This window comes from Ovis aries, chromosome 8 (assembly GCF_016772045.2).
Source record: "Ovis aries strain OAR_USU_Benz2616 breed Rambouillet chromosome 8, ARS-UI_Ramb_v3.0, whole genome shotgun sequence".
NCBI classification, from domain to species: domain Eukaryota; kingdom Metazoa; phylum Chordata; class Mammalia; order Artiodactyla; family Bovidae; genus Ovis; species Ovis aries.
Genome location: NC_056061.1, coordinates 35,261,076 through 35,287,431, shown reverse-complemented (window position 1 = coordinate 35,287,431; position 26,356 = coordinate 35,261,076). Strand labels below are relative to the sequence as shown.

The window sequence follows — 26,356 nt, the reverse complement described above, 5'->3', positions numbered from 1 at the left end:
TTAGGCTAGTTTGAATGAAAAATGCTACTAGGTAAAAGCTTCATAAATGGCAGCTACACCATCTAATTTAGACCAAGTATTGTTTATTTGCTTTTTAGAATCAATGTAAATAAAACATTTATTTACTTTATGATCATATGAATATATATATACAAAAAAGTCTATGGTCATAATTTATAACAAGTTTGAAGTTATATAAATTCAGATTAGGTTCTAAACAACAATCCCCCATGATTTTCAGTTCATTGATCTTTTCATTGTCTGAAAATTATACCAGCTAGATCTATCAAAACTCTTCCTATGTCCATCAGTTTATTAATAAGTAATACCATATTAGGAAAGATGGGCACAATAAAGGAGAGAAATGCTATGGACCTAACAGAAGCAGAAGATGTTAAGAAGAGGTGGCAACAATACACAGAGGAACTATACAAAAAGGATCTTAATGACTGGAATAACCACAATGGTATATCACTCACCTACAGCCATTCACCCTGGAGTATGAAATCAAGTGAGTCTTATGAAGCATCACTATGAACAAGGCAAGTGGAGGTGATGTAATTCTAGCTGAGCTACTTCAAATTCTATAAGATGATGCTGTTAAAATGCTGCACTCAATATGACAGCACATTTGGAAAACTCAGCAGTGGCCACAGAACTGAAAAAGGTCAGTTTTCATTCCAATCCCAAAGAAAGTTGGTGCCAAAGAATGTTCAAACTACTTCACAATTGCACTCATTTCACATGTTAGCAAGGTAATGCTCAAAATCCTTCAAGCTAGGCTTCAACAGTATGTGATCTGAGAACTGACAGATGTTCAAGCTACGTCTATAAAAGACAGAGGAACCAGAGATCAAACTGCCAGCATCCATTAGATCATAGAAAAAGCAAAAGAATTCCAGAAATGTATCTACTTCTGTTTCATTGACTATGCTAAAGCCTTTGACTGTGTGGATCACAACAAATTGTGGAAAATTCTTCAAGAGATGGGAATACAAGAGCACCTTATATGCTTCCTGAAAAACCTGTATGCATGTTAAGAAGTAATAATTAGAACTAGATATAGAACAATGGACTGGTTACAAATTGGAAAAGGAGTATGTCAAAGCTATATATGGTCAACCTTCTTATTTTACTTATATGCAAAGTACATCATGAGAAATGCTGGGCTGGATGAAGCACAAACTGGAATCAGGATTTCCAGGAGAAATATCAATAAGCTCAGATACACAGATAATGCCACTTTTATGGCAGAAATCGAAGAAGAACTAAAGAGTCTCTTGATGAAAGTGAAAGAGGAGAGTGAAAAAGTTGGCTTAAAACTCAAGATTCAGAAAACTAAGATCATGTCATCTGGTCCCATCTCTTCATGGCAAATAGATGGGGGAAACAATGGAAACAGTGAGAAGTTTTATTTTCTTGGGCTCCAAAATCCCTGCAGATGGTGACTGCAGCCATGAAATTAAAAGATGCTTGCTCCTTGGAAGAAAAGCTATGCCCAACCTAGACAGCATATTAAAAAGTAGAGACATTACTTTGCCAACAAAGGTCTGTATAGTCAAAGCTCTGGTTTTTCTAGTAGTCATGTATGGATGTGAGAGTTGGACTATAAAGAAAGCTGAGCACTGAAGGATTGATGCTTTTGAACTGTGGTGTTGAAGAAGACTCTTGAGAATCCCTTGGACTGCAAGAAGATCCAACCAGTCAATACTTAAGGAAATCAGTCCTGAATGTTCATTGGAAGGACTGATGCTGAAGCTGAAACTCCAATACTTTGGCTACCTGATGCAAAGAACTGACTCACTGGGAAAGACCATGATGCTGGGAAAGATTGAAGGCGGCAGGAAAAGGGAACAACAGAGGATGAGATGGTTGGACGGCATCACCAATTCACTGAACATGAGTTTGAGTAAGCTCCAGGAGATGGTGATGGACAGGGAAGCCTGGCTTCCTGAAGTCCATGGGGTGGCAAAGAGTTGGACGCAACTGAGCAACTGAACTGAACTGAACTAAACTAGCTTTATGTAGTTTATAGAACTCAGTTGAGCTAATGTACTTGAAATTTCTACAAAGAGGGGTATGAATTGATAATTTAAGTGCTTTAAATATATACTAAAGTGATTTCGGATTGAGTGGAAATCTTTCGGATGCTGAAGGAGGGAGCTACTTTCTTATTTTAAAAAGTTCACTTGGGATTGAGTTTAAAAGTTATTTATTGCTAGAAGTTGGAATAGTTTATTGGATGAATCAGATAGTTGAGCTTGAGATAAAAAATATTTTGAGAAATTAAAGAACTGATAGCTCAGATAAATGAACAGACAGATGGACTTCTTGGCCACCTTTCATGAGCATATTTCCTAATTTATTGGCTTAGAATAAGTAAATATATTTAAATGAATAAAAATGTAGAAGAAAACTTCATCGTTTGGAAAGATACAGTTTTCTCTAAAAATAAATGGCTATATATGTGTGTAGAAGATTGTATATAAACATATATATACCCTGGAGAAGGGAATACAACCCACTTCAGTATTCTTGCCTGAAGAGTTCCATGGGCAGAGGAGCCTGGTGGGCTGCAGTTCATGAGGTCACAAAGAATCGGACACAATTGAAGCAAATTAGCCCACATGCAGGCATGCATATATATGCAAGTGTATATATTCATTCTCATTTGCTGCAAGTTAAAAATAATTCTTAATTACATGACAAAACAAAATCTTATTTGTATAAATGCAATATAAGAATCAGTGAGAGAAAAAATTCTGATTAATTAGAAATGTTTAAAATTTTGAGAACACATAACTAATATAAATGTTATAAAGTGTCTAAGCTCTGATATGATTATTTTTGACATGAATTTCATAAAATTCACCTATTATATGCAGTTACAGAATTTGAGAATTAAGCAGAATTACTTAAACTTTAGTATTTTGCAAAGAATAAAAAAGCAGTATGTTTTTCTATATCAAAGAACAAAAGAAAGACGTTATTTTAATCTAATACATAAGTATTTTGTATATGTTAAATAGTCTAAAGTTCCTGTTTGCACTCAAAATTGTTATATACAAGTTAAAATATTGTGAATTAATGGTACTTTCAGGACTCTTGGCCAATATAATTCTTATGCCATTTTCAAAATCCAAATGCTTAGGGAATTTTCTCTGGACAAAATAATAGTACATTTTAGAAAATATTATAATTTTCCTTACAATTATTAACTGTGTTCTAAAATTTTACATATAACATAAAAGGAACTAATAAACAGGAAAATAACTTCCCTGGTGGCTCAGAGGTTAAAGCGTCTACCTCTAATATGGGAGACCTGGGTTCGATCCCTGAGTTGGGAAGATCCCCTGGAGAAGGAAATGGCAACCCACTCCAGTATTCCTGCCTGGAGAATCCCATGGACAAAGAAGCGTGGTGGGCTACAGTCCACGGGGTTGCAAAGAGTCGGACACGACTGAGCGAGTGAAGCTGAAGAAGTGATAGAGAATTCATAACCTGATTTATATTTTAGTGAACAGTTACTAGTCTTCTATTACTGTTTACTGCTACTTTCTACTAATCTACTTTTGTGTCGTACAAATATAAGATGTCTTTAAATGCATGCTTTCTTAGTTAAAGTTAACTAGTACTCCATTTTGCCTTTCTGACTCCAGGATTTTATTCTAGCATACAGTTTTAGAAGTTAAAGCTGCTTCCTCTGCCCACAAAATAAGACAAAAATCACATACAGAATAGGAGGTAATAGAGTAAAGGTTGGCTTTATACAAAATGCATCTCATTATATAGTGTGTATTTTGTATCGCATTCCTAACAGCCACATATTGCATTGATATAGATGTAGAGATAATAAAATATAGTTGGGCTACAATAAATATACAAGTAATATTAGACATGGATAGTTATTTTCTGATGGTACAGTTGAAAGAAATGATTTTAGGGAACAAGGCTGGACAATATTAGTTTTAAATTTAAGAAAAGGTTTAAGGAATTGATTTGAGCAAACAAAAAATGTATCCATAATCTGAATTTATCCCTCCTGTTTATATCCAATGGCAGATTCTAAGAAATTATTAAAATAATTGCACAGCCATACTATGAATTGATTATAAAAATAGTAGAAACTCATATGTGATCTTCCAAATCAGTGTAGCTTACTATAATGTCCAAAACAACAAGCAAACTTGAATAGGCAGGTTGAGTCATAAGGAGGCTGCAGGGTAAATTTTTAAACATTGGTATGAAGGTATATATTAATGATAAGGTTCATGTTATGTTATGTGTGTAAAAGTAATTAGAAAGATGATCTACCTTCTTATATGTATGAAATTTATAAAATGCCTTTATCCAAACAATAGAATATCATCATACTCTGGACCTTGTTCCAATGTTATAAAATAATCTAAGGCAATGATTCTTTTTCTGGCATTAAATAAATGTGCCAAATGCTATTTTAAGTCTTGATATTCAAACTACATAATGTTATATCATTAATGTTTTAAGTTTTCTCAACCATTGTTTACATACAAATCCATTAAATGTATCCATATTTTTTATAATATTCAGATAATCTCACAGTTGCTGTGAATCAATGTTGCTATATATTCCTAGTCCTAAATTCTTAACTCTCTTTGTTTTAAAATAAGGAATGTTTTATTCATATTTATGAAAAGGTATTTTGATTGAGTCACTGACAATGGTTTACTGTGAACATAAAAGCTCTAAACATATTAGTGATTCATGCATTAAAGCATAAAATCAGTTAACCAGATGCAAAACCCAAACTAATCTAATGTTTACTCTGTTTTGGCCTTAAGTGAAAACATAACAAACTAAATTTATTCTTCCAGCCTTAAATTGATAACAGATAGAAGACAAATAGATAAAGATGGCATGTCATCAGCTCTTATCGAATTAAGCAGTTTGTAATTTTATGAGATTTTTTTTTGGTGATAAATATGCAGCATGGTTTTATACATGAGGCACATAGCTCTAAATCATGTTGTATATGTATATATGGGCATATTATATAACAAAATAACATGGCTTTCAGATGTTTTAATTTTCTTGTTTATAAAAATTACAGTAACCACCTAGGCTTGCCTTTTAATTAATAGATTTTGCCATTTATCTTGAGGGCTTCCCCAGTGATTTAGCAGGTAAAGAATATGCCTGCAATGCAGAAGACACAGGAGACACTGGCTTAATCCTGGGTGGGGAAGATACACTGGAGAAGGAAATACAGTCCATTCCAGATATTTTCGCCTGAAAAACCCCATGAACATAGGAACTTGGTGGGCTACAGTCCAAAGGGTCACAAAGAGTCATAATTAAACAAATGAGATGGTATAGAGGTTAAAGAATGCTGTAAACATTCTATCAAAATGATTGGATAACCATAACTAAAGAGAGTAATAGTAAAATACTGCAGACTCACAACACACACACACCCCCATATACAGCACACACACGTTATCAGGTTAATAATTTTTCAGGTATCTTTATGCATTGTTAGATGGCATTTTTGTTTTGCCCTTTAGGGGATTCACTTCATCGGTAAGTATAGTGGTCCCTTAGAGCTAGAGAAGCAGCCAATCACTGTCTGCATTATTGCCCTCTTGTCACTGCCATTTAAATGTGAGGGCTGTTTTGTCTTCCATTCGGGTTATAGTAAACAAGGAAGAAATGAGCTGGAAAGGAGAGGTTAAACTGTATCCAGAAAAATCAGAGCCGGTTTAGGGGAGTTGATCATACAAAGAAAATAGACAGGAAGGTAGAAGGAGTAATTAATGCCCTCATGAGGAGACTAGAACTATAAAAAAGTGCTTTAACTGGAGTCTCCCCTTTCTTGCCAACATGGGGTGCCTGCCTCAACCACACAACCATTTGTCTCTATGCCTATGGGTCGAGTGTTCAGATCTAATTAATTATTATAATGATATTTCATCAGCAGGTATTTTATTTGTATCTATTTGATTAAACATATTTCATTATTATAGTTCTATTTCCTATATATGTATATATCTCCTCATATATTGATATTTTCAGATATTTATGTATTTATCCATATATCCACTAAGTAAACAAAGGAAAATAACTATACTTTGATCACAATAAAAATTTGTGCAAGCTAAACCAGTTTTCTGTTCCTCTAAAATATAACCGTAAGCAGTAAATGACAAATCTGCACTGAATTATGCTCTGAGAATGACAGTTTTCAGAGTTCTTATCTAGATCAAATTTATGCAATTATGTTATTAGATCATAATTTAAATATGCATGTTGAAAGAATTGTGCTTAAATTGCATTACTTTGTAAAGTTTTTACACAAATTTGCTTCTATATTTAAAGCTTATCCTATTTGTCCTATTTGAATGATTACTCACATTATTGTTGTTTAGTCGCTTCATTGTGTTGGACTCTTTCGTGACCCCAAGGACTGAAGCCCTCCAGGCTCCTCTGCCCATGGGATTTTCCAGGCAAAAATACTGGAGTGGGTTGCCATTTTCTACTTGAGGGATCAAACCTCGTCTTTTCTGCAAGCCGCCTGCATTGCAGGCAGATTCTTTACCAATGAGCCACTGGGGAAGCCCCAACTACTCGTATAATATGGTGCAAATAGGTAGATAGTTAATGGACATAGTTTTAAAAGAATAATGAAATCCTGGACTATTAATATTGAAGGAAGCTGTAGTGATGACCTGGGGCAGCCTCCTCACTCTACAGATAAAGACACTGAAGATGAAAGATAAGGCATAGAGATGGTGACAGATAAGAATACTAATAGTAATGGAAAATTTTTTGCAATAATTATTTCTTTATCTCTCTATTTGTTCAACAGTGTCTGCACACATACAGTCTTATGTATTTGACATGTATTTCAAATTTAAAACATTTCTGATGTCCATATTTAACAGGCAAAATATTTGTGAATAATAAAATTAAAATGATAAAATTGAATGCAATTAAATTTTAAGATTTTCTTAAAACTTTAAATAATCTATAACATACTTCTAGAGTTGCAAAGGATGATGTTGAATAATGACTTCTGATTCTTGAGGAGTTAATATACATAAATTTCACACCCCTGTGGCAGTATTTTATAGATGTATCAGTGAGTAGTTTAATACCGTGTAAAGTATAAAAGCACCCACTGTACTGACTGAAGGAAAGACCTATAAATACACATAAAATTTTATTTAAAGTTTTAAAGAGTTAAGGAAAAAATATTTCTCTTCCTATAAATGTAATAAAAGCTATCTGGATAGTTTTAGTCTATCTGCTACTGACTTCGAATGTGCTATTTTATGAGATATTGAGTTAAAGATTAATGTAGACATCCTTTAAAGTGATCATTATTTGTAGCTTATTTGTTTAAACATTTTAATAAAATGTATTTAGATAATTGATTTTTTTACATTGAACTTATTTTTCATCTTGAATCTAACCCAATGGAAGTCATTTTTCTTCAGAATCTGACATTTGAAGTGACAGTATCACACATTATAAGTAATACTGAACAAAGTGCCACAGGATTATATATATGTATGTGTATATATATATATATATATATATGTACATATATATATATACAGGTACACACACACTCAATAAAACAATACTGTTATTAAGTACTTATTCTATTTCCAATATTTTTCTAATGGTATACAATATGTAAAATTACAATGACATGCTCCTTTCTTTTAAACAGCATGCCATCTATCCCAATACGTGAATTAGACTTTAAAAGATGAGGAAAACTATATTAAGTAGAAGAAAATGGAGAGAGCATTTCAGATGGAGGAGTTTAAAATAAACATAGTATGTCTTCTCCTATGAAAAGACTTATTGTCCATTAATTAAAAGTATGTTTTAATTAACAGACTGTAATGGAATATTTTCATCTGTAGGAACAGCAATAGCAAAAATGTGGAGATGTTAATATGAATGTTTTATGTGAGATATTTATTGGTTTTTTAAAATAGATTATAAGATTTTTGTTGGGATATAATAGGAAACATGGGGTTCCCTTGTGGCTCAATGGTAAGAATCTGCCTGCCAATGCAGCAGATGCAGGTTCTATCCCTGGGTTGGGAAGATTCCCTGGAGAAGGAAATGGCAACCCACTCTAGCATTCCTGCCTGGGAAATTCCATGGACAAAAGAGCCTGGCAGGCTACAGTCCATGGGGTTGAAAAAGAGTTGGACACGACTTAGCAACTAACCAACAGCAATAGGAAACATGGTGAGAAGGCTCAGCTTTCTAAAGCTTTGAAAATTGGACAGAAAAAGTTGGAAAGCAATATTGATTTCTTGTAGGATTTTGATGACAGAACTAACAATATTAAGGTCCAGAAAGATTTACCTGGTAATTATATGTAGGATGGACAAGAGAGATGGTGTTGGGAGAATCAAAAGTCAAGAAAACTTATTGCATTAGGGATAAATAAAGCCTAAGCTAAAATTTTAGTAATAAGGCATTGCAAAATGGAAATAAAGGGCAAATTCAAAAGTTATTTTGATGAAAAATCCAGTAAACTTTGGTGATATGCTGAATAAAGACATTGAAGGAATGACAGATGACTTCAAGAATATTCATCTCGAGCTTTGGAAAATGCCTAGATTATTTTTAAAATCAGTTGAGTATAGACATTGGGTTGTTTTGGTATGGGAAAGTTGACCAGTTTGATTTTAGTTGTGCCGAGTTTGAGGTATGGCTTTACAACCAGGTGGAAATCTCTCATAGGCAGCTAGAAATACAGGATAGAGAGCTGATGAGATTTAACTGAGCATCTCATCAGTTTAACTGATGAGAATACATAGATGTTCAAGTTAATTTAAAGTCAGCATAGGATTATGCCAAGAATAGAGCACAGGACTGGTTTTCAGTTATATGGATAATAATCACTGTACAGAGAATCTTCAACATTATAGTTTTTGCAATAAGGAAGTTACTTTGGTTTGGAGTGTGAAGTCATATTATTGCTCTCATTTTTTTTTTTTTTTGATCATCACTCTATTTGGGCATCTTCTGACACAGTGCTAACTGGCTAATATACTAAAATAGAATTTACCTACTTTTATCAAATATGATCATGAATGTATGAATAACAGCTAATTCTTACTCCTTAAGATATATTTAATTGAACTAAATATATTTTGTTGAATTGTATTTATTTTTTAAAATCATCTTTCTAAATTGCCCACTCATATTATCTCCTAGTTTATGTAATAATGATTTCCAAATGTTTTGTTCCTTTCATTTCTTTCTTAACCATAGTTTAACTCCATCCAATTTCAAACCCTCACCACATCATATTACATTATGAAACCTTTTACATCTGAGCATTGAAAACACAATACAGCCTTAACTAATATCCTGCTCATTAATGATTTGGAAGGTAATTAAAATTAACTATAACCATGAAAGTCTTTTCCTTAAAAACCAATTCTTATAGTCCTTAATGTATGCACAATTAAAATATTCCAGTATGAGCTTGTATGATTCATAATCCAGTGCACACACAGTCACTTCAAGTAAAACAAATTTAATTTAATGAATAATAAGAACTGTTTCAGGATATGTGTTTGTTATTGATGACTATCAACATAAAATATACAGTATCAACTGCTATAGAATATTAGTCATCTGTATTTGTCAAAATAAATTATTTAGTTTATATAAACTATTTATTTGGAATGATCACAAAACTACTTTTCTGGCAAGAAATAGTGTTTAGAATTAATTATGCACCTAAAGTGGCCTATTTGGTAGTAAGGATTCGGAAAGCAACAAGCAATTGAATAAATTAAAAAAAAAAAAAAAACACTGAAAGTAAAATGATACTCCTCGAATATAAGGCGATCATGCCCTTTCAGCAATTGGTCAGAATCAGTTTTGATTGTTGGTAGAGCCTACTACTAAGATACCGCTCTTTTGTTTGCTGTGGAGTAAAGCTATTAGTGTTTGAGGAAACTGTCTCTATCTTAGACTTTCGGAACCATAAAAGATAAGGGGCAGGTTAAATTTTAGGATGACAAGTGCATTTTTAGAGGAGCTTCTTGTCAGGAAGCCCTGTTTTTTCGACAGATGTCAGAAAGAGAACCTAACAGCATTGTTGGATGTGGTGCTTTCCCAAAGTCATATGGCATTATCTGATCATAATGCCGTAATGACTGCTAATATGCACACAAAAACACTTCAAGTTTACTTCTGCACGTTTTCTTTTCTGAAATCAAAGTTAATTAAAAATAAATTATTTTGAAAAATAAGCGTCTACCCTAGAACATTTTTTCCTCTTCCAAAATGCTAAATTAAATTCCCTTAACTTGATTTATGTCAACTCAAAGATACTGTGATGGTTCACAAAAATTGCTGAGGCTCCTGCTTTTAGCGTTTTTTCATGGATTCAAAAATATAACTTTCCCTGACAGTGTAAGAGAAGCAATATTATATTACATGTTCAAAATAGCTAGAATTCACATGGTGATGGTAAAATTATAGAGAAAAGATAATATTATAAAAATACCTTAAATTTAGGTGAATTTGAACTTTCCTTAAGGATTTCATATCTATGCATATATTATTAAATTTTAACATTTATAATGTATTATCAGGCTTAGTTGGGTGGTAAATTTAAAAACTGACATTCTTTCTGCAATATTTCTGAAATCAGAGAGTAGTTAATGCCTTTGTTAATCAAATTATGATATTTTGTTGAAAAATTTGGGAATATTTTTGTACTCCAGTGATATCAAGGCATTAACTAAATCTTAATTTTTGAATGCTCTGAATGTGCAAGAATTGACTTTACAGAGTACAAGATATAAGTATGCTAAAAAGTGATAAAGTAAAGTCTTTTTCTATCCCTAACGAAAATCAAGCAGTTTCTCACTGCTATCACAGGGAACTGAATTAGAACATGAGAATTCCCTTTACCTTTTTGATGGGGTGTGATAACGATTGGACACTGCAAAATGAGATAAAAGGGACTTCATTGCACAGCTGACTCTAGCCTTCTTTGTGTCTTGGGAAGATCCCTGATCTATCTAAATCTCAGCTTTTAATAATAATGACAATAATATTGTCATTCTCTCTGGTCATTTGTGGCAGTTCAGAATATAGCTGCACTTGTTTTTGTAATTGGCAAGTGTGACACAAACTGATATTATTGCTATTAATTCTATATTTCATTTCTAATAGTGTTTTATTTAACCTTGACTTCTTTTGAGTAAATCAAGTGGTTCTTTGGTGCCTTGCTTTAAACTCTTCCTACTACAAGGCAACCCTGCTTTTCAGAGACTTTAAAAGTTCCCACATTATGTCTGCTCCCACAGGAGTTGTCATCAAAATGGCGTACTTTCAATAAATACACATGCTTTATCCCTTCCCTAGATTATAATCTGCTATTCTGCCCAAGTATGGGAGCTCTTATAGCTAGCTCTCCTCAGGGCATTCCTGAATTAAACTAATGGTGCCTTTAACTTCTAGTAATGGAGTGACCTTAGCACCTCTCAGTCCATTTAGATCCAGTTTCTAGAAATATTCTCACATTTATGGTTATTTGCTTTAATGCTGGGGATAGTTACGACATCCACTTCCACGTTCTACTTCTCAAGTAAGTACCAAATACACTGGTGGCTCCATGCTAACCTGTATTAGTGCAAACCTATCCTGATCACCTCTTTTGACCAAGTATGTCATTTACATGTGTCAATAAATTATATCATTTATGTTCAGTGAATAGCTGAACATAACTGAAGTGGGGGGTGATTCTTGGAAAATTCAGAATTATTGCTGAAAACATGGGTTATAGTTATTCTGTGAACAGTTTTAATGTATATTGATTTTTTATATAGCATTTACTAGCTTCTCATTTCTTCTCTAAACAATCCAGCATCACCTGTCACTTGATTATTAATAAAAAAGAGAGAGAACAAATTTGGATTCCATAACCTTTTTTATTCAGAAGGATAATTTTATGTTCTCTTGAGAATTCTAAATTTTATTCAGTAAAATGTATCAATCATTGGACCATCATTTAAAATAGTCTATTTTCTCCACTAATCAGAGAAGTAATATTGAAGATTTAAATACCAAATTTTAGATTTTCAAATTATTTGGGTGTTAAACTGAAAAGTGTCAAAAGATCATTTGTTATTACATCCTCAGTTTAATTATATGACCCTGAAAAAAAAAAAACATAGTCAATATGTAAATAGTATATAGTGCTAAAAAATAGTATTTTAATGCTAGAATGTTTGTTTATACTTGATTTTGGAAATGGTTATATCTATTTTGTTTAAAAATAATTTCAGTTAGAACATTGTTTAATTCCCTTATTACAACCAGTTTAACCCCAAGTTTAAAATGAGGTGAAGAATTGCTGTCTCAGTAAATAATTAAGTAGAGTAAAGAAGAGCAAAAAATTCATAATATCACAGTTACTTCTGGTGAATTTTCAAAAAAGATTTGTTTTGAATTTATGATGCAGATGAAAGCTGAGGATTATTATAACAATGATGATGAACTTATGTTGAATTTAAATCCTGAAATACAAATGAGACACTTTGCAGAAAGGTCACTGCAGCTTAAAGAAGCAGCACAAAAATAGTATTCAGATATGTGAAAGTATATAGCTCATTGGTTCAAAATAATGAGTAATGGAAAAATTGTGTTCTCTACATTGGTTGTGGTAAAATTTGCCTCTGCTATAAAAAGATGTTCAAATAAATGTTAAATTAGCATTTTGCATAATATGGTAAAAGTATTTACCAATGAGCAGATTATTTCATATATAATCTAAATTATTTTTGATATAAGACTCTAGAGTAAGAAATCATTAAAAGATTATATACTTTTCATTAACATTTTGTAGCACTGTATAGTCTGCAAAGTGCTTTGCATATATTATCTCTCATGCTTAGTTTGGTTTTTTTTACTCTTCTTTAGAAATAAATCTTCAGCTTAGAGAGATTTAGCAATATGTCATCAAGCACAAAATATACATACGGCTGAAACTCAAGTTTTATAGTCACCAATCCTGTAGGCATTCTGTTAGACAATTTTTAGACCCTAAAATAATAAAAATATTATGTTTATTTTAAAATAAATAAAATATTAATAATGATAGTTATATTGATAAACAGCCTATCTAAAAGGCATCATAAAATTTTGAAAATAAAAAATTAGTATACAAAATGCCAATAGTAGAGCACAAGGCAATATGTAATATATAGAGATTTGAAAGAACTAGGCTTTGGGAGAAAAGTAAGCACTATGGAATTTCAGAAAGGAGTAGCACAGACACATGGCTGAGTGAATCGACTGAAGGGAAGAGGATTTTTCTATTAACAAGAACAGCATATACAAAGACAGTGAGACAATTGGCCAGTCTACATAATAGTTTGAATAAGGTTAAACACATTGAGTCATATTATATAGAGCATTGAAATTCAGAGGCATAGCAGGTTAAACCTGATTCAATATTTAATAGAATTGATATGTTCTAGACAACCGGAGTTTCATGGTACAAAACTATATGTGAAGACATTTGCAAAACAAAATAGAGAAAATAGGAAACATGTAGGAACTGAGTCCTAAAACCATCTACTCAGAACTGAGATAAAGTGCATGGATGGAATAAAACAAAGAGGCATTATAAAACAAAAGTTGATACGGCTTAAGTGTATCACATTTGTTTGTATTTAAGAAAGGAGATAGATTAAAATAAAATGGAAATAAGCTTTTAATCTCAACTCAGAGAAGTGCTACATCATTATAGAGCTAAAAAAAAAAAAAGAAAATGGGAAGGCAAGTATGGTTGAATTTTTTGGTTTTTGTTTTAGGCATTTTAAGTATAAGGTAATGGTGAGCTGCCAAAGTTGGAATATACAAAAATGGATGGAAATTCTTTGAGAGAAAATTTATGGCTATAAATTAAGAAGATTTTGTAATTATCAGCACAGGAGTTCAAGCAGTGAGTGTGTGAAGTCATTAAAGAGGGAGGAAAGATCTGAGAGCCATGATTTAGCCAAAAGGGATCTCCTATTAGTGGAGCAGAGAACAAATAATCAGGAGAACACATCACAGAGTTAAAAGAGAGGATATCAAAGGGCTGGCGTTCAGTGAGAATTTCATTAGAAGTTGCAAACTGATTAAGTGATGGTCTTAAGGAAAATGATGATGCATTCAAAAAGATTTGCAGAGATGGAAGCATAGGGTGACGGAGATATTAAGGTATAGAGAAATAGGAGGATTATAATTTTAGATGTATAGCCTGAAATTGAAAAGGAAAGCGAGGTAAAAAGATCTTCAGAATAATTCAAATATGCTTTAGATGACCACTAGGTTTAACACCTTGTGCTAGAAATTGTAGCAGACACAAGATTAATCAGATATTGCATTTGCATGTACTCATTCACAATTAATAAAAGGGGGGAGATATGTGTATTAAATTATAATGAAGAAACCGGGTTATAATAAATGTAACTTGAAGCTTTTAGGACTATAGATATATAAAAATGAGCAGAGTACCTGAGTCATTCAAGTACTGGTTAAGCTTCTTTAACAAAGATAGCCAAAACTACAGTGCCTTGATTCAGAAAGCATTTATTTCTCCTACTGTGCAGCCTAGAGGAGTGTAGTATAGGGTCTTGGGGCATCTCTGTGATCCTCAACCCAAGGCTTCTAATAATCTGTAGTCATCACCATTTCCTAAAAGAGGAAGAAGGCAAAGAAAGTCCAAGGCAAATATCCTTAAAAAGAATTCTCAGAAGTTATACACATCACGTCTGTTCATATTGCAAAGGCTCATATTTAGTTACATTCAAGGGAAGAAAGTATAGTTTTATTATGTGGACATCAATGTTCTTAGTAAAACTCAGGCAGGACAATGAATACTTAGGGGTAGTTAACAGTGTCTGCCTTAGATACTTTAAGAAAAGATCAGGAAAGGTCAAACTAAATGATGGCAGTGATTGGAATTGAAGGGTAGGTATAGGATTTGAATAGTGGAGGGAGTAGAGAAGATATTACAGGCTAAAGGACAAGATGATCAAAGAAATGAGTAAGAATCAATATAGGATTTTGGGGGAAAGTGGCCAGAGGCTGGTGAGTAGGAAAAAAAGCAGTAGAACATAATCCTGGAATGGTATTATGGAGCACAGTGCAGAGGATCTTAAATTCCATGCTTAAATGTCTGGGTATTTTGTATGTAGGCTGTAGACATGATTAAAGTTTTGTTTGTATCATTTTAAAAATTATTCTACATGACAGTAAACTGGGAAGCAATATTTAGAGCTTTTAAACTTGAAATGCAAGGTGGAAAGACTATCTCGGAGACAATAGCTACAGAATATGACAACCTGAACTGGCATTAATGCCAATGGAAATAAACAGGGAAGGAGGAGAGGAGGAAATGAAAGTCTTTCTGTAGGGAGACTGATTTAAATTGACAACTGAGGGCTTCCCTGGTGGCTCAGAGGTTAAAGCGTCTGCCTGCAATGAGGGAGACCTGGGCTCGATCCCTGAGTCTGGAAGATCCTCTGGAGAAGGAAATGGCAACCCACTACAGTATTCTTGCCTGGAGAATCCCACGGACGGAGGAGCCTGGTGGGCTACAGTCCACAGGGTCGCAAAGAGTCGGACATGACTGGGCAACTTCACTTTCACCTTCACTTTGGAGGTCAGTGTTAGGAGAAATGAAATGTAGAGAACAGAAGTTGACTAAAGTGTTCAGGATAAGTGAACTAAGGACTAAGAGCAGGACCTTTGTAACTTGATTTGGGAATGCCAGCAGGTGATGCTAGTGACAGAGATGGAGAAGACAATAAAAGGGAAAGATTAGGGAGAAAGATTGTGGGTTTGTATTGAACATATTAGCATTGAAAAGTCTATCATCTGGCCACTGGAAATTCACTTTAGATCTAGGAAGTGATTAGGGTTAAATATAGATTTGAGGTGGTTGAAATTTTTCTGATGGGCAGAAAAAAGTGTGGAAGTCAATAGAATTTTTAAAAATGGTGAGTCAGAAGAATTAAAAGGAAGAAATATTGACTCAAGATCCGTTGGAAATACAAAGGAAAGGGTTAAACATAGCAGTTAATCTTAGATGGGAGAGGTAATTCAGTTCAGGAAACAAAACAAAACAAAACAAAACAAAACAAAACAAAACCGACTGGAACTAGAATCAGAGCTGTGTTGACTTCAATGTGAGGGAGATAAGCAGCTAAAGGACAGTGCAAGGCCAGTGAAGTGTGTGTATGTGTGTGTGTGTGTGTGTGTGTGTGTGTGTGTGTATGTGTTGAAGGATAACTTACATCTCACTATTAGAAGAATGTTACTGCATCAAATGGAGACAGAAGAAAAGCTTTCTGAGTGTCACCATGAAGAACAAATTGCAAATTCAAGTTAGGTAGCATTTTTGTTAGGCTAATTCCAACTCTTTTGGGCCCACTGGAGATCTTCATGCTACAGTAAAAAGCAGACAGAGTGGAGAAGGTGAAAGGTGTACATAATTTGAATTTAAGTATTAGTTTGTCATACATTTTTTCTTTTCTTTCAATTAAATTATGTAAAAATCACTCACTGAGGTAATTATTAGTCTCTTGAAACGAGTGTATTTCCAGATTTTTCCTCCATACTTTTTCTACTTCTCCTTCCACTTTCCTCCCTCATTTCTCTTTCCCTGTCTTCCTTCCTTCCTTTCCTACCTTCTCAGAATGAAAAAATATGTATATTTTTATATGTACATGTAAAAATACATACACATATGGAGAGGAAGGGCAGAATCCCCCATATTTATACTTCCATTTCTGCAACCCCCAAAACTACATCTCCCTCTCCCCATTCAATGGAATCCCCTGAAGCACTTATAAAATTCAAGGGCTCATGGGATTCTGTGTGAAAACCAGAGATCTTGATTAGGCAGGTTTTACATGCTCACCCTCTGTGGTTATGTTTTTAAGATTTGTCATGTACAAGAACTAAATTGAGCTTTTACAGACCAGCTTTATGTTTATAGCTGATATACTGTCAACAGTAGGAAAAGAAAAGTTTAATTATCCAGGAATCAGAATAGGAGTCAGAATATGTAACTACAGGCAAAGTCACATTTTAAAATATTTATTATTTAAAAATAGAGTTTATATAACTTATCCAAGGCCATGGAGATGCATGGTCCAGCTGCAGAGCCTGTGATCTGATTACTAGATCACATTTCTTCTGACGAACAGTGAATTGTTTATGGATAATTGAAAATTAATAATATTTTTTTGTTTTAAAAAAGATAGTCTTGGATAAAGTTTGATGACCAATATTCTAATACTTTGAAGTACTTTTAAAAATGTATATAACTATTTTTACTAGGGTAAAAGTAATAAAGGCATTTAAATAAAAATAAAATGTTTACAACTAAAGCTATTTCTACTTCAGTCAGACATAACAAATCAGATCAGAATGTTTAATTACTATCCAATCAACCTTTCTGTTCAGTGTGTCAGTTTAACTTAGAGAACCAAACAAAACATTCCTTCATTTGTCAATGATAGCCTATTAAAACAAGGGTATTCTAAAAATTGCATTAGGAGGATGTAAATGGTTTGTTTGATCTTCTGAATTTTAATATGTCAGAAAGATTATTGTGAAGAAAATTGGGCTTTCTGAAGTGACAGATACATTATTCAAATAACTTTGATTGAATGCAGGATTTTTTAATGCTTTCATAAAGGGCACGCACACTAATTTTGATTTGTAAAAGAGTGGCTTTAAAATTTGAGATATTAGGGAAAATATTTTGTTTATTTTTTGATAGTACCATTAATTGAAAAATATATCTGGATTATAGCTAGGATAAATTATGTGTACACATGACAATTTATAAAGTTCTTGGTTTACATTTTTCAAGAGATTTTGTTTATATTTCTAAAACCATCTATAATTGGCCTCAAAAATTGTCTTAAAGCAGTGATTCAAACTAATTGTAGATTTGAAAACAAATAATATGTGGATACCAGTGTCCGTATGCATTCCTGCTTCTCATATTACTTTGATATCTTGCATATTGCCAGCCTCTCTGAAACACATAATGAAGTCAGAAGCATATATAAGAGTCTAGTTCATTCTGATTTGGTTCTATTTGGGTGTGAGTTTGTCACACATAAAGATATAAATCCATGGTACTGTATTCTTATGTGAAAAATAATTATTCACTGATTACTTAATCTCTTCCACTTTGGTAGTTTCTATAATAGCATAAAAAAATTCTGAAAGTGATTTTGTATCATTTCTCCTGTTTTTAACAGGTTTTCCACAGTTTAAAAAATGTTTATTTCATACCTGTTTGTTTTCTTCTTTAATGAATTTCTAGTCTTTAAAAAAATTTTGTTAATCCTTCTCTTGAAAAGCCTACATCTTAAAAATCTTTGTTTAATGATATACAGATTTTTCTCTTATGTCATATATGGTAAAGAAATGCTGCTAATCATCTTAGTATGTAATCAGCTGATAAGGATAGGTATCTTTAAAACATAGAACTTGCTGTCATGAATATGAAATTATACTATAAAAATGCTGATTTCTGGTTTCTGCTTAATCTTACCTGTCTTTCTGTTTCTTTTGCAGCAAAAATGCTGGATAGAATGTCTTCTTACTGCCATTTAAATATATTCTTTTCTTCTGTCAATTACCACAGGTTTAGTCCCTATGAGTGGTATAACCCACACCCTTGCAACCCTGACTCAGACGTGGTGGAAAACAATTTCACCTTGCTAAATAGTTTCTGGTTTGGAGTTGGAGCTCTCATGCAGCAAGGTATACGATTCAGCCTGCTATTTCCCTTGGGCACCATGTCCCACTCTTTGCTGGGGGTGACAGCTCTTGCTGGCACAAGTCGCTTGCATGGGTGCCTCTCTGCATGTAACCATAATCCAGCTTCTCCATCTATCTGATGCATTTAGGCATTCTCAAATCCCATCCAAGGGAGATTCTGAGAAAATAATTAGCTTTTGCAATTGCACATAACGTATATCATCTAACTTTCTTAACCTATGGTAGATACATTGTCTCATAGATAACCCAGCTAACCTGATCCATTAGCTAGAAGCTGCGTTTAAAGCACTACTAAGACTGCATCTTCTTGAGACAAGAATACAGTGTATTGCTCCTGTTTCTTGTTTCATTTTGATGTAAAAAATTCCCTTTCCTATCAATTCTTGATGACTAGATGCCTTTGTATTGCATGATTAGTAAATCTATTGCATATAAATTTGTAAAAATAAAATATTTAACCATTTAGAGTTACCTTTACAAGTAAAATATTAGCTGCATCTGATAGTATATAAGAATATAAAGTATTGCATGCTCAGAAGTGCATGCAAAAATACTCTTTCATAATTATTTAAAAATTATAATATTAATGTTAAAAGTAAAGGCTACATTTCTTAGAAAATGACATAATATATGCAATATGTTTTAATGGTATATTTATAACTATGAATTTATTATTTTAGTCTCAGTTCTCCCAAGCTAACTGTTTTTTTTTGCTGCTGTGATTTCTTTTATTAATCTTTCAGTATTTATATAAAGTTCAGTAAATTAATATGTCAGACCTACTACTCAGTATAAAAGATTTCAAAACCAGACTATTTTATGCATTTAAAATGTAATATTTTTAAGTTTTAAAATTTTGTAAATAAATCAAAATGCCCTTTAACAACTGACAGTGACTGGATTAAGGAAAGAAAAGATACTTATTTGTAAGGGTTACCACACCCATATAAGGGTTTACCTTAAATTTTACTGGTGTATTTATGATCCACATTGAAGAAATTCATTCTATAGCACTGAAGAAGAGAAAATTTATTGTTAAATTATAAATTGTTAATAAAATAGGTACTTTGCTTTTGCATGTTTAATATTATGCAGAAATCCATTATTTCTGACTGTTTCATTTATAAACTACTTCCTAAACTCAAAGTAAATATTTGCAGATTAAAAGGAAAAAATTAACTTAAATTCATGTTGCAAGCAATCCTACTAATGAGATAATTTTTGCTTTTAAAAATATGAACATCCAGATATATATGTATTTAAATCTGAAACTTGAAGGTTCAGAGAACTCTTACATAAACTAATTAAGCGAGTGGCATCTCTTTCTAAATAAAATGAATAATCAATAACTGTATTTGCCCTTTCCTACATTTTGAGTCCAGTGGCTTTTTTTCCCCCTCAGATTTATTTACAGATGGAAGATAATATTGGAGTTATCTTAAAAAATATAAAAGTAAATAAAAATACATCATATGAGACAGGAATCTCTTCCAAGTAGCACTGGATTATGTGATTTACCCAGGCACATTGCTAGTAACCTGCTAATAACTAACTCTGATAGCCTGGAATGAATTATTCTCATAGTAAAGATCTAACCATAATAAAGTTTTTAAAATTATTTTTCCTACCACTTTGAAAAATAGTATATTATTTTTATGTATAATTTATAAAATATTTGGATATTTTTGAATTTCAATATTGGTGAGATGAACTTGATATTTATAAAATCTAGCAATAAGACATAAAATTATATATAATATCTCTAAAAATGATGACAAGCAATCCAAGCAATGAAAAATTCAAATGTACATTTGCTTTGCCACATAACTACTTCACTGCTGGTGGATACATGAAAGAGGAACCCATACTATTCTGGCTGATGCCCAGCTCCCCAGGAATTAGTGGGATATAGTGCTGGACATGACGTTACCTTGAGTACATGACAGTCAGCCCCTAACCAGGCTCTGATTCACAAGCCTAAGAGGTATTCACTTTAAGTCCTTGGGTAAGATATGAACTTGTGGTAATTGGGCCTTTTTTGTCGAATGTCTCCACTGTTCTTTTCTTTCTCAGTCTTGTTTGACTTTATTGGTGTTGTTGTTCAAAAAAGAAAAAGAAAAGAAATGGTAGACTGGGCAGCCAAAGCTGCTGATCATGGTGGGAATATTTTAGTGTTTCGGTGTCCAAGTGTGTGTCTGACAGGGCCTAGGAGCAACTACATCAGAAAGGTACTTTTCTGTTTTATTTTGTTTTGTTTTTCTTACAGAGTGGTAGGCAAGAGTCTGGAGCTGGAGTTGGCTGTCATGTCCAAGTCTGTCTGCTTTCTAAAATGTTGTTTGTTTGTTTGAAATTGGAAGCGTAAGATGAGCTGCAGTATAAGATGGACTGTTTTGCTAGAACCAAGTCATGATACCACTTCTTTTCAATGTTAGCATGAATAATTTGTTGTATGTTTAATGCATATAGAGATATGTTATCTTACTGTATTCATTATTATATTTAAAAATATATAAAACATGGAGTCCATCTTTGCTTCATTCCATTTTACTCAAACCTTATTAAAGTTAATTTATTTGTAGACAATGCTTTCTTGATTATAGGTTCAAAATGATGAAGGGTAAATAGTAATATATATACATAAATTTTGTATAATTTTCTTATTAAAAAAGTTATACATGCTGATATTTATACATTTACATATTAAGGCTATAAATAACATGGTAAAACTAAAAGACTCAATTTAAAAAGTGTTAGAATTTTAATGTATAATCTAAATTAATTAAAATTAATAATAATCAAAAGCAATATGTAATGATGAGATCTCATTCTCTTATTAATACCATGAACAGACAACTCCAGCCACATATTGTACTATAACTATGAAATTTGTATATATGTGTAAAGATAAATTTATGCCAATTTAACTATTTATTCTTATTCTGATTTCCCTCACTGAAGCTAACTATAGTGACAGGAGATATTTGTTTATGCATAAAAAAATAGTTGACTACCTATTTTAAAATAAAAACTGGACTGAAGCCCCCTGGCTCAAAAAATGTGGATAATGAAATTGTTTTCATACATTACTTTTTAAAATGGCAGTATAGACAAGATTTTTGAGCTTCATGCACATGAATAATGAAACTTCACATAAAGATTGCTATGAAATGGATCAAAGTGTACATTAAATCATTTCTTCTAAAACCTGCTTTTTTATAGAATATAAAAATCTATAAAAGTAGTTTATAAACAGGAGAGATATTCTCCATTCTAATGCTATTTTTATAAAGGCTATCCAGTCATTACTATGTGATTCTTATTTTGTACAGTCTCAGGTAGAGCTCAGTCTCCTGTCACTATATGTAAGCACAGATGTCCTAAGAGACATGCTATCTGAAGTTAGCCTCTGCTCTCCCACGGGTTGTTCCTTGCTTACTAAAGTGATATGTAAATCTATGATTTAAGCTTTTATTACACAGTGATTCCGTTCTTCCACTGTGACCAAAAGTACCTGACTGCTGATCAAATTCTCTGTATTCGTCTCACCTTTTCCCCCCAATCTTTGTTAGGTTCTGAGCTCATGCCCAAAGCGCTCTCCACCAGGATAGTGGGAGGCATTTGGTGGTTTTTCACACTTATCATCATTTCTTCGTATACTGCTAACTTAGCCGCCTTTCTGACAGTGGAGCGCATGGAATCCCCTATTGACTCTGCTGATGATTTAGCTAAACAAACCAAGATAGAGTATGGAGCAGTAGAGGATGGTGCAACCATGACTTTTTTCAAGGTAAGTCTTACTGGTTATCTAAAATTTATGTATTAAAATGATAGAATACAAACAAACCTTTTCTTGTTAATGAATGTAAGAGCATAGGAACGTTGTTATTTGTAGAGAATAATCAATAGCATATTTCTTATGGGATGGAGACATATTCAACTAAATATAGGGTCATCAAAGCAAATCATTTTAATACTTGCAAATGGCAAGGAGTTTTTGCTTTATAAGTATTTCATCTTTGTTTAGAGGAAAATCTGTTTAGAAGTAACATTATTTTCCCCACCAAGGTTTTGTCATTGAATGTAAATAGACAAAGTAATGTATCTACTGAAAATTGAATAGTGGGAGATTCAGACTCTACAAGGTGTGGATATTCCAGAAGAATAAAATGATTACATGTAAGAATGTTTTCCATATAGGCATTTCTTTTTGTTAAGATGAAACAGGTTTTACTTGTTGAGAGCCTACAAAAAAACAAGGAAAATAAGCACAAATAGTTCCTATTCGCTGGACAATCATGCATCTAATATTCTGGAAGGCGTAGAATCTCAAAATGGGCTACCCCATTGGCATGCAGTGGTTTGCAGTGGGGAAGTCTGTTAAACATTTAAGCGGAAATTATGGTGGCACCAAATTCCAGGTACATAGCATCTTGTCCTCCTCTATAATATTCAGATTGTCTCCTTACTTCCACTGATCTCATTGGGTCAGAGTAGAGCCAATGAGGAGATTCCACTTTAGGGAATCAGTATTATGTCATAATTTATTTTCTGTTTTACTGATTATTTTTATATTGTTTGTAATTTAGCAATTTTTAAGCCTTGGTATTTTCCTTCATTGTTCACACAAATGCAATTGGCACTTCAAGTGGATAGAAGTGGTATATTGTTTTTCTCTTTAAAAAATAATTGATTCAAGATAAAAAATAAATTATTTCAACAAAACTCCAGGCAGCACCTGCCAAGTACCAGAAACTGTGCTACACATTGGGTATTCTAGAGCAAATAATATCTAATTCTCACTTTTAAGAAACTTATAGTTTGTTGCAGACGGGATCAGCAATCACAGGGATCAGCAATAACAGGATTTTATATGACTTAACTTGACAAATAATTATATAATTTTCTTTGTAAAAATTCTTACCAAATTAAATCAGCTTTTTGGGGGGTTCTGGAGATCACCAAATACCTAAAGAATGAAATCGATTGAATGTTTTGGTCAAATCCACATAATTCTTAAAATTAAATTGCTTTCAAAGAGAATATTTTTAATGGCTAGCTTAAAGATTGGATGCATATTTTACATTTAATTGGAAAACAATTATTATTTAATTAAATTTATTGAATAATCAAGTATGAGCAAGTCATTGAGATCAATATGGTGCTATTTGATTATATTAATTGCAATTGATCATTTTTCCCAATTGAGTATTAAAAATTAATAGAGATTGTTTTTCTTATTAAAAAACCTTTTTTAATAAAAAAAGAGACTAGCTGTTGAAAATTGTAAATGTATATCATCAGTGTTAGTAACTTTGTAGAGAGTGAATATGTGGTGCATTTAGATTATCGCAGTGTTTGAGGGGCTTTTGAAGTTGTTTGTACAATAATGCATATAAAATACTAATGCAAGTGGTCTGATACCAGAAGTAATAATTTTAGCCTCACAAATACTTCAAATTTTGTTTTTATTTTCTAGATTACCTACATATCCTGTTTCAAAGCTTTTGTGTATTATAGCAAGATACACCTCTGGGAAAATCACTGAAATTTTTCATCTTTTCCCCATCTTTGAGCTTATCTCTCCCTTTCTTTTCTTTACAATCTTTCTAGTCGTCTGCTATGCTTTTTGTTGCTGTTGTTTTAGTTCAGTTGCTCTCTTGCACTGTCATTTTACCTAACTTCACTTTTCTTTGCTGCTCACTTTTCTTCTTAGTCTTTCATCTCTAGTTTTCCTTTCTCACACATGGGAGTGCCTCTAGCACCCAGAGAAAATTGATGTGAAACAACTTTCTGTTTTTAGCAGCACAGACTTTCTTTCTATAAAATTGAAGCCTTTGGAAATGTGCAATAGTCACAATAAAAGCCACACAGTGATAATCACTAAGGTGACAATTATGTTGATAGTTTTATCACATGCTGACATCTTACTGTTGAAACTTGAAAAGGCATTAAAATTTGAAAGGATACAGTATTCAGTAAATGTTGATTTTTCTTTAGTTATTTTAGTGTATCCCTAAATGATACTTATTTCAGCTACATATTTTGGCTTGTTAAACTATATGCTTATACCAGCTATTGGTATGAAATTTTGTTTATATGAAATCTCCTTTCCTGGTGGCTCAGAATATGCCTGCAATGCCAGAGACTCGGGTTCGATCCCTGGGTTGGAAAGATCCCCTGGAAAAGGGAATGACAACCCACTCAATATTCTTGCCAGGAGAACTCCATGGACAGAAGAGCCTGGTGGGATACAGTCCGTGGTGTCCCAAAGAGTCAGACATGACTGAGAGATGAACACTTTCATTTTCTATACCAGCTATTAGTATGAATTAAAAAAAAAAAATCCCTACCAATCTGGAATTGAAGCAATTGCACACTCATTTTGAAATTCTACAGTGAATCAGAGACTATTGTGTGTAGTGAATTTACATCTGATACCATTATTTTTTTCTTAATTAACAGCAATGCATACAAACACTCTAGGAAGCACCCTTAAGGCATTGACTTTCTAAAGGAATTTCCATCCTGTTTTTACTAATTGAGTAAGACCCTGCTGCTAGCGAATTGTTCTGGAACAGCTCAGTTCCAAAATTTATTTTAAAGAATGGTAAAGTTGTATTACTGCAAGCAAGAGCTGGCTCAAGATATCTGGGCTTAAAGGAGGGGTGAGTGTTCAGTATTGCAAAAACAGAGTTACACAGTCATTCTACAGCACTGAACAATTCTTTTTCCAAAGAACATGCCTGACTTTGTTCATTGACCTTACATGTATACTGTTATCAAGAAGATTTCATTCATCTCCCCTATATCCATTACACGCCACACACATTCTCTCCAGGGATAAATGTAAAGCAATGACTGGGAAAGTAACTCAAAATTGAGCAGACGGTGGTTCTTCATTGTAATTTCATGTAAAACAATAGAAAGCTATATGACATCACCAATATGTTCATAGTCATATTTAGATAATAAAATAGCTGAGGGCCCAGGGATCTTATTGAAAAACAATAAAGTAGGAGTCAAACCATTCTCAGAATCTAGGAACTTGGTGTAGCCAAACTGAAGCCTCACCCCAACACAATGTAGAATATTACCAAGCAACTAGAATATTCTTTTCTCCTTGAAGTATAAAAATTAAGAGAATGAATACATGTAGATTATCAGCTCAAAAATAACTTAGCCATAGCCTGTAGGTAGTATGGTCTCTTTTGAGAATCCCTAGATTTTCAAAGTGGATCGTGTGTTTTAAAAATGATGCTGAAATCACCTTGTTTCTGTGCAACTCGTGACTCAGGTTTTTCAATTTCTACAAATTTTCTTTCCGGGTTTGGTCTCCCTGAAATCTCTGGTTTTGTTACGTATACTAATATAGTCTGTCTTTCCTAAAGATATCACAGGAAATATGTGTCCTCCTTTATAGTTATTAGATAAATTCTGCCACATGTTGAAAGGACATTTAAGTAGTATCAAATATCTAATGTAAATCACTTAATACTTCTGAACTTATATTCTACAATTTAGAATA

General features: G+C 32.8%; 1 protein-coding gene across 7 annotated transcripts in view; it reads left to right on the top strand.

The window, feature by feature from the left end:
• The window catches only part of GRIK2 (glutamate ionotropic receptor kainate type subunit 2), a 732,858-nt gene that overhangs the window by 589,658 nt on the left and 116,844 nt on the right, over positions 1-26,356 (top strand). For 6 of the 7 annotated variants that reach the window (XM_042253366.1, XM_004011243.5, XM_060419220.1 and 3 more), the window contains 2 exons: positions 18,695-18,813; positions 22,401-22,618. In XM_042253366.1, the coding sequence (XP_042109300.1) occupies positions 18,695-18,813; positions 22,401-22,618 (337 nt within the window). The remainder of the gene's footprint in view (positions 1-18,694; positions 18,814-22,400; positions 22,619-26,356) is intronic. The other variant, XM_060419222.1, reaches the window with a different exon arrangement.